Raw genomic sequence first — 14466 nt, 5'->3', positions numbered from 1 at the left:
TGCCGCTGTGCTCGTTGTTGCTGTCGCTGCTGCTGCTGTTATTTCTTTAGCGGATTCTGCTGACGTCTGTATTGCCCAGCAGCATTACCATCTTTGATGAGAATAGTTAGTTCGAAATTGAGTTTAATTCGAATAACAATATTATTTCGGTGATGAAGAATCGAAAGAAGAGCGGATTGGAGAAACCCAACCCAAAGACACAGGACTTCTGAAGAGTCCTAAAGATCATCATTCCGTGGATTCGCACGCTTCCATTTCCAGCTGGGATCGGGTCAATTCGCAGTGGATAGTTGATACCCATTTGCCATGCGTAGCCAAAAGTGCTTATCAGCACACGATTCGGCAAAAAAAAAAAACTGCTGCCGAAGCAGCGAAACGGTACGAAGTGCTCAATTTGCGCGGCAATTTTGAAACATCAGTGCTTTTTGTTTTGACAGATTTTATTTTTTGATTAATAGCTTATTTTGGGCGAGAGATTTGTTTGCTTTTCGAGCAGCTAAGATGCCAAGAGCAGATCAGTCTGCAAACATGATGAAATTCCATTGATTTTCGCATTCAGAACATGTTTTTGTGATATAAACAGAGATCTTTACACAGCTTAAATATAGAATATGAAATAAATGCTTTGTGTAAGTACCGCATCATATGGAGAATCGCGTCCAGCGCTCCACGAGACTGGGTCGCGGTGAGGCCCTGTACCGCTCGTCGAAGATGGGGCAGAACTTCTCCGGGAAGCGCTGCTGCAGGCAGCGGATGACGGTGCCCGTGAGATAGAATCGCGGTGGCCAGCGGCACTCGCACGGCGGGATGCAGGTGGAGCACTGCGCCTGCAAGGCGTTCCACTTGCTCATGGTGGTTTCCAGCATGGGCGGCAGGCACTCCAGTCGCCACGGCAGCCGGAGATCCCGTTCGGTCCAGTCGCAGTCGCACGGCGGAATGCAGGTCATGCACATGAGTTCCTCGGGTTCCATGTCCTCGGGTTCCTCCGGCTGCTTTGCCGCCTCATCGCACTTGTACATCGTGGAGCGCGGTACCATGCCGATGAGCTCCTTGTACTTGCGCTCCTGCTCGTGGCGCAGCCACAGGTAGAGTAGATCCCAGTGGTCCAGGTTGCGGGCCCGCTCCCGCAGTATCTGCATCCGTCGGTAGAGATCACTCCTGCGCACCTCGTCGTAGTTCATTCCGGTCTGCGTGTGGAACAGCAGGTACAGCTCATTGGGCTTCTCGTCCGGCAGCGAGATGCTGGAGGAGAACTTGGTCAGCTCGAAGTGGAAGAGCATCCGGATGCCATAGGATATGTGACGGATGTGATCGAAGTTCTTGATGTTCATCGCACACAGAGCGGAGGCGTCCAGGAGCAGCAGCTTGCGACCAGTGATCATGTTCACCCGAAAGGTGTTCTGAAATGAGCGAGGTGATTATCTTATGAAACTAGAGCCAAATCTATGGTGTATTACCCACCATGTACTGTGGATATCCATAGCCATTGATCCAGCGCCTGATGTCCATGTCATCCCACTCGAAGATCGAAGGCAATGGCAGCTTGTCCACCACAATGATGCTCAGCTCTACGAGGGAATCGGGTGTCGTCCTGAACTGTATGGGTATATCGTCCTTATCGTACTTGGGACAGCCCTTTAGGAACTCATTCCGTTCGAACTTGGTGGCTGCCATATCCGAACGGATCTTTGTCTTCTTTTTCACCTTCTGGTGGAGGAACTTGGTGTCCGCTATGCCATATAGATAGGGCATCTTGCATAAATTTAGCACACAATCTTTGAGTCTTTTACTGGATTGTTTGTTTTTTAAATATGGTATAACGAAAAATATTAACTAGTATGATAGTTGCTGGAAAGCCTTTGGGATCTTTACTACCTATGATATGTTCTGACTTTCTTATAGAGTATCATATTATATTATGGAGGTTTCCAGCTGACAATGTCGCTATTGAAGGGCTTCGTCTTACCAATTCGCCAGCACGTTTCGTGTGCGACGTTCGTTCCGCAAAAAAGTCGTCGGAATCTGGAGAAATCTGGACGCGGCCAGACCAGGTAGATAGATAGATATCCATACCCGCGTCGCAAACATCTGTCCCTCAATGAGCACATGGCAAACGTGAGTTATGACCCAGGTAGATGGTAATAGATCGATTGTTTGGGATTGTTCTCGTTCGGGATTGGGTTGTTCCGACTCCTAACGGTGTTCGGTGTTCCTCCTCCTCTGCTGGCCATGTGCTGATGGTGGTCGTTGTCAAAACATGGTCAAGGGTAAACGCCTCCAGTTCGGATACCTGACAGCGAATATGTTTGCGGTTTATTAATGAATATATATATATATATATATACATATAGAAATCGCTTGGATCGCTGAATCATCGCCGATTCGTTGCGATCGTCTCACGTGACGGACATATCGGAGGTGGCTTTGATGGAAACACGTTTTTGGCCATTTCGGGGTACTGTAATGCCCCCCGCTCGTTCGGCAATCAAGCAAAAGCCCAATAAACCTCATCAGGTTCATTTGGATGAACGCTTACCTTCATTAGCATGTGCCTGTCAATTTTTATTATTATTTTTGCAACAGTTTTTCGGCTTAAAAAATGTGATGACAATTCGAAAGGTATTTTTTTTCTTGTTTTCAGCACATCAATTAGGTCTGTTTGCGCATGTTTTTAACACGAAGATTCGTTTTTTTAAACATTTCGACACTAAGCACGGTTTCCTAGAATTTAATGGATTTGGGCGTCGCGATGGGCGAGGGCGTAGTTGGCGACGGAGTGGGCGTGGCCGTGTGCCTGCCTGGCTTATAATTTACTGGGATCGTCGTGGTGTCGTTCCAGGGGGAAGTTATGGTAATTATACTCCAATTGCTCGGGTAACCAATTAATGGGTCCATGTTCATGCGTACAGTGAGCACTCTATGAAGAGAAACGACTCAAAAATTTGCTTGCACTAATTTAAGATGACTCTTCACATACCTAGAAGTATGCAATGATTTTTCTTACAGATGATTTCTGTTATTAATATTAACTACTGAATATTTAAGCTTATTCAAAATACGGGAGTGCATTAAACACAGGTTTGACAACCCTATGACGAACACAAAGTAAGATTTACAACTGCAAATTTGCAAATAAACGCAGGTCATTAAATGAATATCTCCCGTTTTACTAGCAATTTTCGCAAAATAAATGACAATTCATTTGTAAACTTTTTGACACACATTGCGTACCTTTTTGTCTACTGTACCTGGAGGCCACTGAACTGGCATCTTAGAGCACAGAAGATTTCACTTTCGCTGAAGTCGGCGATTATATGGCAAGGAGGAGGAGGGGAACGGAGGGCGTGTGGATGCGCCACCATGGAAAATGAAAATGATATGACCATGTAAGGACGGTTACTGCGGACGACAATGGAATGGTGGCAACAATAAATTAAAGGTCCTATTTTTGTAGCTAACTTGAATTACATGCCCGCGTTCCTCGCCAGCAACTAGTTTACTAGTTAACAACTTAGACCTAAAATAGAAGACGCCGCCGTCCAAGTGACCAACTGTCCAACTGTCCAAGTGTCCAAGTCGAGCAGCGGAAGAGCAGAGGAGGCGATTCACTTGACTTGGCCAACTTGCAACGGTGCACTGGGAAAAATCTGTGAGTAAGTGCAGTAGGTATTTAATCCATTTTCAGTTTAATAGATGAGATTGTATACATTATTACAGAGCTTAAGTTAGTTAAATTAATGCTTAAAATACTTAATACTACTTAAAATACTTTTATAATAAGAGAGTTTCTTACATATTGATTTCTTCGAGTGTAGCTCCAACATGAAAATTAATAATGCAAATAAATTGTTAACTTTAAACGCGCAAATTCCAGTCTGCGCACATCCCGTGTATGCGAAAGTATGTGTGTGTGTGAGTTGGTGGGGAGTGCTGAAAACGGGAAGGACCACTTGAGGTCAGTTCGATCACGATTGCGTCGGCGTCGGCAGAGGCAGCGACTGCGACGGAGATGGCGACTGCGGCAGCAGCAGAGCAGCGGCCCCAAGATCACGACGAGCCTCCTTCGAAGTTTTCGGTCTCCTCCTCTCTTCCTCTTCGCACTGTCAAGTGGCGCGTGTGTGTGTGTGTGTGAGTGACGGGCTACACCTGAAGAAAATGCTGCCAGCAACATAAGGAATCACATGTTAGACTTATTTTTCAAAACATTTTCTAGTTTCGAAAGTAGTTTTTCTGCAGCACTTTTAATATTTATAAATAACATTAATATAAAAACCAGTTGCATACGTTTTTCTCTGTGATCCTAATTAATTTCTTGCCTAGTTCAACCCACTTTTTCAGCCGAGGAGGAGCGTGGACTGGACACTGATGTTTGGAATCCAAGCTGGAGCGCCTGATTACATGCCCGGCACATTTTAATTGATGATCCAAACGCAATGTCTGAGTTTATAGCCTTGTTTGGTATTTTTCGCTTTCCTTCATTGGCCATTTTTTTTTGCACACTTCTTTCTGCCAGCCTTTATGATTATTGCTTTGACTTGTTATTCGTGCTTTTTTCGTTGCCCCACAATGAAAGCTGGTTTTCAAGTGCTCCTTCAATTTCGAAATTCCCCGAAATTCGTATAATTTCTTAGAAATCTTTGTACAAGATAACTTGAAAGATCTTTGCTGACGCATAGAGATGTATTGCAAGTTAATTATATTTCAGTAATAATAGCATAAAGTTGAAAGAATGCTGTAAGAACTATTTATATATCAATCCTTAGTACTAAAGGTTTGTTTTAAAACTTTTTTAAGTTCAAAACATTTTTACAGTGTTCATTATTTTTGATTTCAAATGCGAATGACACATTTATTTCGCCACATGATTTCGTTTTATTGGGGATAAGTATATACATCTGAACATACATATTATGTATATTTTATACAGCACTGTGTTGGCAGCTCCAACTCGTGTTTTTGGTGCGTCTATTTTCAACCTCCATCCCCACGCCACTTGGCTCCCCTTCGGTCCCCCCTCCCCTCCTCCTTTAGACGTTCTGCATCACCATCACGCGAAGTCGGGCCCCCTAATGGCGTCTATGTGTGGGGCGCCGACTTACATATAGCCACAGATATATGTGTGTGATGCTGTAGCACTCGTATCACAATTTCAAGAGACGCTAATAGAAGGCGATTTGTTCAGAGATCTGCTGTTGCCAACGTCAAGTGGGCTGCGCTCAATCAGAAATCAAAAATAAATAATATTTTCCACTTGCAAGCGCCGCAAATAAACAACAAATAATAGATGCACTGCGGCGTGTGCTGATGATCGAAAGAAAGTTCCATTTTGATTGACGGCTGCACAACAACAGCGAATGCGAATCAATTGAAATTGAACTTAAATTGCAGATGCTGTGGCGGAAACGGAAATTCGCATCTAACGGTTTTCGGTTTGAAAGCCAAAATGCAGCCCTGTTTTTGGATCCTCTAACCTTAAGAAGAGTATACAAAGAAATGGGTCACAGAAATATAGAACTGATTGCAACTATTATTTCATCAAAACCAGACACAATTAATCGAACTATATATTGTTTTTAAATTTCCCTAATGATAAGGAAGGGTAAACCAAAGCAGACTTTGAATCGCTAGCTATACTGAACGCAACGGAATCATTCACAATATACATATATGTACTGAACTGCTCACAACTGGATTCTGACGTCACACTTGAACTACAATATTTTGCAAAGTCCATTTTCGCGAACGCATCCAGACTATTCTCGTACAGATAGATGTACTAGTTCCGTCAGATCGACAGTCCAGAATCGTGTGCACTGGGTATGGGTATTTTTATACGTAATCATCTGATCGGAGATTCGATTGAACCGACAAATCTCCCAATTAATGGGGAAAACTGCGCACCAAATGAGTTCAATTGTCGGGTTAGCTGATTCGGAAGATGGGCGTGTGGCCATTGAAGCCTGACATTTGCATTAATCTTAATTGATTAATAACGATTCAAGATCAAAGCCATTAGGAGAAATATCCGTAGCAACATGAGTGCAACAAATGCAAATTGGAGCGCACTACAAAAAAAGAGTTGAAGGTTACACAAAAAATATCTTAAATAAATTCTAAAATACAAATCAAAGGATTCCATGGGTGGAAAACAGAACAATTTATTCTTTTTTCGAGGGATCTTTTATAGTCAAGTTGCTTGACTACAAGCATCATATCTTTTGCTATGGAATCTCTGTGGCCAAACTCTTAATATCAATTAAAAACTAAACTAAATGAGTCCACACTTTAGAAGTTTCAATGGTTGGCAGTTTTGTTAATCTTTTCCTTGTCGTCACTGTCGTTCTCGTTGTCATCGGTCTCATGATCCTTATCCGTGTCGGTTTTGTTGTCGTTATCATTCTGCGCTTGCTGCAGAGCCTTTTGAGCCGCGCGATCTTGCTGAGATTTTTCCCAGGCCAGCTCAAAGGGATACTCCAGGGGTTTCAGTTCGTCGGGGCACTCCTCCTGGTTCGGAGCAGTGGCTTGGCTAATGGAAGCGCCACGCGTGTGGATCTGCTCCAGCTGAGCGGCGGTGTGGACCTCTGAATTGAGACCCGTAATAAACTCGAACAACTGCTCCTTGGTGTAAATGTTTGGCAGGCCGCGTCGTTCAAAGAAGTTAACAATGTTACCGCAATCTCTCATCAGGAACTCCAGGGCACTGGGATGTTTCGGTTCGACACTCTGGGCCACATCAATAAACCAGCACTTGCCCTCGAACCAGAGTATGTTATATTCGCTCATATCAGCATGCACCAGCTTCGCCTCATTGTACAACTTGTGCATCGCGGCCACAATCTCTTCGTAGGCGCAGCTCAGCTCCGCGTCGCTCAGGCGGGCATCCTTTAATTTGGGCGCAGCGTTGTGATTGTCACCGATGAACCGCATTACCAGCACGTGCTTCTTCAGCACAACCACGTCTGGAACGTTTAAGCCGATGGCTTGCATCCTCATCAGATTATGCATCTCCTTCTCTGCCCACATATTTATGATCACCCGGTGGTTTTGCTTGCTAAAGCGATCCTTGAACCGGTAGTCATCCTTGATGTATCTATCACGCTGCTTGAACTCGTTGAGCGTGGTTTTAAAGATTTTGATGGCACACTCCCGGGGCAGAAGCTGCGGCGGAACGAGCACACCACTCTGGTGACCATGCTCGTTGCTGCCCGTATAGTTCGCATCGGAGTTGGCGTGCAAGATAACCGCCTCCTTGCCCGTGGATATTATGCCGTTGATCTGCTCCAGTATTTGGTTGTTGATCAGCTTGTACAACAGCAAACGAGTGGCCGCATCCAATCCCATCTCCGCGGTGGCAACTTTCTCGTGTTTGTCGGAACGGCCTCGTCGAGAATGGGCTCTTAGTTGGTTGAACACCTGAAAGGTACGTTTAAGTTTTGATATCTCTTAAAACTGACCGCTTCAAACCTTATTGGAGAGCTTCATGTCGAAACCGGCAGCATCGCCGGTGGGAAACTCCGGCGGAAAGGACATCACGCGCTGGGCATTACGCACGGCGCACAGTTGCGGATCGTGCTTTGTTATCATCTCGCCCTCCTTGGTAACTTTAAAGCCGCAGCGTGGTATGGAGTCAAGCTGCCGTTCATTGTCCTCGAATCGATCCCAGTCGTGCTTCAGTTGCTCCAATTCATCCTCCTCGTAGTCATCTTCGGCGGTGTCGTGCAAGAACTCGGCATCGCCATCGCGTAGGAACTTATTGAGGGTAACAGTGACCTTGGACTGCTTGTTTTGCTGCCGCTCGATGCGACGCAATTCCTCATTGTACTCGTGATCGAATTGGGACTGCAACAGCTGGGCGATTACAGCATCGCTGTCTTCAGGCAGCTGAATGTCCTCCGGTAGGTTTCCTTCGTCGTTGAGAAGCGCAGAGTAATCCTCCCATTCCTCCGCATCACTTTGCTTACTCAGCGCACTGGGCGCTGGCGGGGATGAGGCCTGCGCCCCCCAAACGGGTGCTATCTGCTCGTCCGGTCTTTTCAGATTCTCCGTGTGGCGCTGCAGCTCCTTGTCGTGCAACTTGTGGGCATATTGCTCCGACATTATATCCGCCAGATTCACCTGCTGCACAGGCTCGCTGGTCTTAACCCATGGTGACGACATTCTGCACAATGGAAAAAGAGTAAATATACATCGCAATTTGGTGCTGTGATTCCACAAACCTATTGGAACTTGGATTGAGAAAATCGACTTCTATATCGGTGGTAATTGTGGCAGTTTACAAACAAGCCTCTGTCCAAATCCTGACCAGCGGCGGGTTGCAGGTGGACTTTGATGTGTCCGCGGTGGAGGACAAGTGAAAGTTGTGGCACTACAGATGCCCAATATAATGGGGAGCCAATTGCACCCTTGTTGCAATAATATTTCTTTTGTATTTCACCAAACAATGCTTTTTCCAATTGTTGTGAAATTATCAGCTAATGAAAGTATCGAGCTATCGCAGAACGATAGACCCCGATAGTTTTGGAAATAGAAGAACTCCTAATATCGAAAGCTTTGCTTACAATTTTTGTAACGTTTATTAAATGTATATTATACTTTAATTTTCATACTCAGAAAACGTTATAATTGTCATATTTTAGGAAAAGGCAGCAAAATATATCGTTGGCAAAGGCGTTGCCACATCGTCGGTTCTTGAGCGATGTTGCCATCGTAGTTTCGATGCCAGTAATCGATACTTTTTGTTGTAGTTGTACATTTTTCGCCAAAAATAATAATAAAAGTGAAAAATTTTTTTTGTTAATATACGTTTATTTGTTGTACAAAGGAGAAAATGTTATTAAACTGATTGGCCGCCCCAGCATTTTCGTGACCCCCGCTCCAAATACAACAAAATCGAACGGCCGCCAGCAACAACAAGGTGCAGTAAATATTCAGTGCGCTGGTAAGAAAGATGGAAACAAAACGAGAGACCGAAAAAGCAATCAAAATAGAATTCCGAATTTAGAATATGACAGACTGAAAAAAATTTTCAATTCGAACGCATTGCCGCTGCTGCTGCCCGCTCCTCTTCTTCTTCATCTCCTCCTCCTTCTTCCTCTTCTTCGCCAGCCGCTGTGGGGGGACATTGGGGGTCAAATGCAGAAGATCGGGACTGAAGATTTCGTGAATTTGTGATTTCCGAATTCGTTCCTGCTAATTTGCGACTGCCAGACTCAAAGAACACACACACACACACCAGCACACACCCACACGCTTGCACATACATTCGCTTGTGGCCGCCTGTAATTATGATTTTTATTACTCCTGCAGCGCCTATCGCCTTCTTTAACCGCCAATCGCTCCTGCTCCTGCCCACTAACCAAGTCAAACCAAAAGAAGAGATTACTCTCCAAGCGCCAGCGGAAGTGAAATGATAAAGTCCACCACGAATCCACAGGAACAGCGTCTGCCACGCCCCGAGGATCAGTCGCCAGCGCCGCCGCCGCCCCCCTCCTCAGCCACCACCTCCACCGCCGCCCCAGCCACGCCCACGCACCAAGTGGCCACCGTGATAGCCAACATGGACACCCTGAAGACCGCCTTTCTGCCCAATCTCAGCATGGACCCCAATGTGCACGTGTCGCCGCACTATTGTCCCATGTGTCACCAGCAGTTCGAGCGGCCGCAGCACGTCGCGGATCACATGCAGCTGTGCCACGGGATCACGCTGAACGCCCAGGGAGCCATCGCCACGCTGGACGGTGGCCATCCGCAGGCACAGCAGCACCCCAAGCTCAGCCACCCCTGCTTCAATTGTGATGAAAAGTTTGGCAATGCCGTCGATCTGGACGAACACCATCGGCTGGCCCATCAGACATCCGCCTTCCTGGCCCGCTGCCTCATATGCAGCATCTATGGCATCCACTCGGCCACCCAGCAGCCCAACGAGTACAAATGCACGCAGTGCGGCTCCATTTGCACCACCGCCATGCTGGCTGCCGGTCAGCAGGGCTTTATGGAACAGCAGGAGGCGGCGGTGACGCCCGACGATCAGCTGCCGGCGATGGCGCCCCGTGATATGAGACTGACGCCCGAGGAGCAGCACCACCAGCAGCAACTGCAGGCGGAGCACCACCATCAGCAACAGCACCAACAACAACAGCAGCAGCAGCAGCAGGAACTGCTGGAGCAGCAGCAGCGTGAAATGCAGGAGCAGGCGCAACAGCAGCAGGTGCACCATCATCAGCAGGATCAGGATCTCGCCGGCGACCAGGTGTCGCTGAAGGTGCCACCACTCACCGTCAAGCTGAACAAGAACGCCAACGGTGGCACCATTGTGGCCCATCCGCAGGTCATTATCAAGGAGGAGCCACTCAGCCTGAGCGACAGTGGTGATGTTGTCAACTCTGTGCCCGTCTATGCCATACAAGCCAATCCCGGTGTACCCGCTCCGGCCAGTTCGGGTGTGCTAGTCGGCACGCAAACGGTGCCCGCCGATCTGGCGCACAAGATCCGGCACAAATGTCCGGATTGTCCAAAGACCTTCAAGACGCCCGGCACGCTGGCCATGCACCGCAAGATACACACAGGCGAAGCAGAGTAAATCCATTTTATATGCATCTTACTGACTGGGTATTCCGGCAATGTTAGCTAATGGACAGCCACTTAAAGCGCTCTAGTCGAGTAACTGCTGATCCTCTAGATATTTTAATGATAGTAGCATCAATTAAATAGCATAACTAACGTTAGAAGTGATGGGATATTGTCGTGCAAAGATGAATTTATAAAATATTGGCAGATATAGTATAGACCGCAGTGTAATCTCAACAAGATTAAGTGTCTTTGCATCCAGGGAAGCTTTCAGTTGCAATGCTTTAAGATAAGAATGCTTCCTAGCTCATTGCCGGAGTACACGTTATTCATTCCAAGGCCTTGCCCGCTCCAGCTCAAAGGGACACCCTCAAAGGGACTCCCTCTGCGTCTGGGGCGGCGTGATCGCCGAGCTAACCCCAATAATCTTACCACCTTGTATATATATATATTATTTTTGATTTCCTTCGGGCCAGCTGGGCGCATGGGCGCGCCCTCGAAGCTCTGGGACGAGGCCCATGCGTTCGTGTGTCGTTTGTTTTGCAACTTATTTTTAAATCGAGTGTTACTAATAATATAATTTAAATTTCTTTCTTTTCTCCCGCGCCCACTCTCTCTCTCTCTCTCTGTATCTTTCTCCTCTCCGTTTCCGCGCGGTATTTTGTGAATATGAATATGAATAATTGTTAACTCTCGAATCTCCACTCTCCGAACCGCAACTCCGACAGCGCCACGCCCAAAGAACGCCCCTACACGTGCTCCTACTGCGGCAAGTCCTTCACTCAATCGAATACACTAAAACAGCACACTCGCATACATACAGGTGAGAAACCATTTAGATGTGGCTATTGTGGCAGGGCGTTCACTGTTAAGGATTACCTGAACAAACATTTAACGACTCACACGGGTGAGAAGCAATATTTTTCAAATCAATTCAGTCAGTCAATCAGCTCTCAATCAACTCAACCAATCAATCGACTTTTCAATCAACCAATCGATCAGTAAATTGTCACCTCAGCGTGATGAGAAAAAAAAAAACAGCAATACTCAAAAAAGAGAAACCTCTGTATGCAAGTCCATTTCCATTTGCCATACACAAACTCGCTCAATCTCTATCAATCAATCAGTACCAATATCAATCTCTCACCTCTGCCAGTCGTCCTGCCGAAGCTCGATCATCAGACTCGAGCCGCCGCAGCGCCTGCGCAGAAAACCACGCCAAAAAAGGCGGCAAAATTCCCCAACCCAATGACCAAGATCCAGATCTGGCCAGGATGTCACTTGCTACATTATATTCTCTTTAAGTATCAGTCTAAATAATCGGAATATAGTAATTAGTGAGAAATTGAGATGATTAATGTGAAATCAGTGTGCAATTAAATGAATAATATAACCTTCCGATTATGTGTGCTTCTATATTAAGATCTTTCATCTTGATTGCATTGCAAACGCTTAATTTTAGATTATAATCAAGCGTCTAGTTCGAGTTTCTATTCGATTTCCAGCAAGTGTCATTCCAGGGCCTTGAATTTTTGCCGTCTTCGATTAGCGACAAATAACGAATCGTATGAGTCACAGTTTACATACCCTCACAGAACGAGAAAATATGAAATGATCACCAACTATTTTTGAGCAAGCTTTCTGTGAGGGCAGCCAAAAGCAATATGATAATCCAAATCCGTATCGCCCGCCGCCTCATCTCATTACGTAATAATATGTCTCGAATGCATTTTAACAACACCAACCAAATATATATACACATTTAATATATAATCTATATATATATATAGTTTGATTACGTGCAAACCCTATTTGATATGCATACATATCTACTCTACCCACACATCCACCACTCTCAGTCAATCAATCAATCAAAACAATCAATCAAACCTTTGGTACTGCACGCACCAAGCAAACTGGCTGAGTGCTAGCGACATGTGCTAACCGAGTATCCCAACTTTCTCCGTTTCGCCAATCGTGGCTGTTTTGCAGGAGAGAAGCCGTTCCACTGCGGTTACTGCGAGAAGTCCTTCAGCGTGAAGGACTATCTGACCAAGCACATACGGACGCACACCGGCGAGAAGCCGTACACCTGTCCGTACTGCGACAAGCGCTTCACGCAGCGCAGCGCCCTCACTGTGCACACGACCAAGCTGCATCCGCTCTAGGGAAGGCCGGGCGGTGGCCGCCAGATACCCGTTCCTGCCCCAGCCGCTCCTCCTCCTCCTCATCCTCCAAATCCTTCTGGTCATGGTGCGCCGCCGCCGTTGTCCGCCGACACGGATACAGATCCCAAGAAGCCATCTGCGGCGGCTGCGGCATCGGCTTAGGACGAACTGCAGCGGAAACGGGATGAGCAACCCAAAAATGAAAGACCATTTCAAAGACGAGACACACTCACGTAGACGGGAGTTATGCAACTGCAGCGGATGCAACGACTGCAACCAACGACTGGCAAATCTCTTCGCAGTGCTGCTAGATTAAATTACTAAATTAGATACATACCTTCATTTCGGTTAACACAGAAGCAGATGCAGAAACAGAGTTGTACTAAATTAGCATACAGTTCGTAGAATGTTTAAGTTATTGCAATCGATTTTTGATTCTTATTACTATTTGGTTATGTAGATGTTTTGCAATTTTATTTTTATACACCTATGTATATCGTATATAATATTTTGTTATTCTATGAGATTTTATATGGTGACTCCATAGCGCCAACTCACTTACGCGCGGCGCTATACAGACACACACACACACACACACCCAAAACTACACACAACACACATCTATTATTTATAAAGAGAGAGAAGATATTTTTACTCATATACTTTGTGGCAATATTATTTTTATTACTTCCTGAAATTGTTTGTAAATGTTACTGAAAGCAGCAAAACAAAAAAAAGGTAAACTCATGTCTACGCGCAAAACTTAAATTATTTTTATAAATTATACATCTATTTTATTCGAACTCAAAACAACACAAAATTATTTATTCTACGTAAAAAACGTTTTTCAAAATTTCGACTCGTAGCGGAAATGGCGAAGGACCAACACGAAATTTAGTCATTTCTCAATTATTTGCACGCGAGCAGGATCTCGTTTGTTTTGGCTTTAAAATTTATTTACTTTTAATTAACTAAATGATCTAATCATTTTAGCTTGTTTTTATTGATGAATGTTAACCATTGTTTATTTTTTAAATTATTTAAGTTGAAAGCGCTGCTTTTGTTTGTTAAACTAAACTAAACTTAACAGTGAGATTGTATAAAACTATAAAAAAAAGGAAAAAAGAAAAACATAACTAAGAAATTAATTTTACAAAATTTGCATTTTTTAACGCAAGACAAAAAGTATTTAAGGCAAATCGAAATGAGAAATCTACGCTAAACGCAACACAGCTTTATGCGCCAAACTAGAAGATTAAACAAATTAAACATAACGATCTACACAATTGATACTTTTGATAAAAAGAAAGCTTCAAGTTGTTTTTGTAATATATATAAATATGGATTGATCATTTTTACGAATACTTAAACGCGTTTTTTAAACCAGCAAATGATTACTTGCAAGAGTTGTACGTACTAAAACCGACTAAAACTTAAACTAAAACTGTAGCAAAACCAAAACCATGTACATTTTTATAACATAGTGTTATATAATTATAAAGTATGCAAATATATAAACCTGTATCTAATATTAATGCATAATACACTCAAACAAATTGTCTACCTAATGGCACATAGCACAGCAACAAACGATGCGCAGCGCATGTAAAACCAAAATAAATTCTAAGTACTAAACTATTGTAATTCTTTAAGTTTTAAATAAACCGAGAAGAGTTGACGATCAAAAGCAAACAGCAAAACGCTAAGTGCAGCAAAAAAAAAACGCCTAACT

At 44.6% G+C, this 14466-nt stretch overlaps 3 protein-coding genes across 11 annotated transcripts; 1 reads left to right on the top strand and 2 right to left on the bottom strand.

Moving 5' to 3' along the window:
- Positions 1 to 462: 462 nt before the first annotated feature.
- On the bottom strand, positions 463 to 1902 carry LOC6731012. The gene is made up of 2 exons (XM_002078137.4): positions 1462 to 1902; positions 463 to 1400 (listed from the first exon to the last, which is right to left on the bottom strand). The coding sequence occupies exons 1-2, from the start codon at positions 1750 to 1752 to the stop codon at positions 642 to 644; spliced, it is 1050 nt and encodes a 349-aa protein (XP_002078173.2). The 5' UTR covers positions 1753 to 1902; the 3' UTR covers positions 463 to 641.
- A 4231-nt stretch (positions 1903 to 6133) lies between these two features.
- Positions 6134 to 8535, bottom strand: LOC6731011 (serine/threonine-protein kinase RIO3). Its single transcript, XM_016179564.2, has 3 exons — positions 8217 to 8535; positions 7465 to 8158; positions 6134 to 7413 (listed from the first exon to the last, which is right to left on the bottom strand). Exons 2-3 carry the CDS (start codon positions 8155 to 8157, stop codon positions 6295 to 6297), a joined length of 1812 nt encoding a protein of 603 aa, XP_016023496.1. The 5' UTR covers position 8158; positions 8217 to 8535; the 3' UTR covers positions 6134 to 6294.
- A 141-nt stretch (positions 8536 to 8676) lies between these two features.
- Positions 8677 to 13562, top strand: LOC6731010 (chorion transcription factor Cf2). 9 transcript variants are annotated; one of them, XM_016179000.3, is made up of 4 exons: positions 8677 to 8938; positions 9307 to 10575; positions 11295 to 11389; positions 12559 to 13562. In XM_016179000.3, exons 2-4 carry the CDS (start codon positions 9407 to 9409, stop codon positions 12732 to 12734), a joined length of 1440 nt encoding a protein of 479 aa, XP_016023495.1. In that variant the 5' UTR covers positions 8677 to 8938; positions 9307 to 9406; the 3' UTR covers positions 12735 to 13562. The 9 variants fall into 9 exon arrangements, with proteins under 9 accessions (XP_016023495.1, XP_016023494.1, XP_039149958.1 ...); XM_016178999.3 differs by having other exon boundaries at positions 11295 to 11473; XM_039294024.2 differs by lacking the exon at positions 11295 to 11389 and having other exon boundaries at positions 8677 to 8914; positions 9434 to 10575.
- Positions 13563 to 14466: the final 904 nt, after the last annotated feature.

The sequence above is a fragment of the Drosophila simulans genome, chromosome 2L (genome assembly GCF_016746395.2).
Source record: "Drosophila simulans strain w501 chromosome 2L, Prin_Dsim_3.1, whole genome shotgun sequence".
Classification (NCBI taxonomy): Eukaryota; Metazoa; Arthropoda; class Insecta; order Diptera; family Drosophilidae; genus Drosophila; species Drosophila simulans.
Note: the sequence above shows the minus strand (reverse complement) of the source record. Positions and strands in the feature narration are given on the sequence as shown.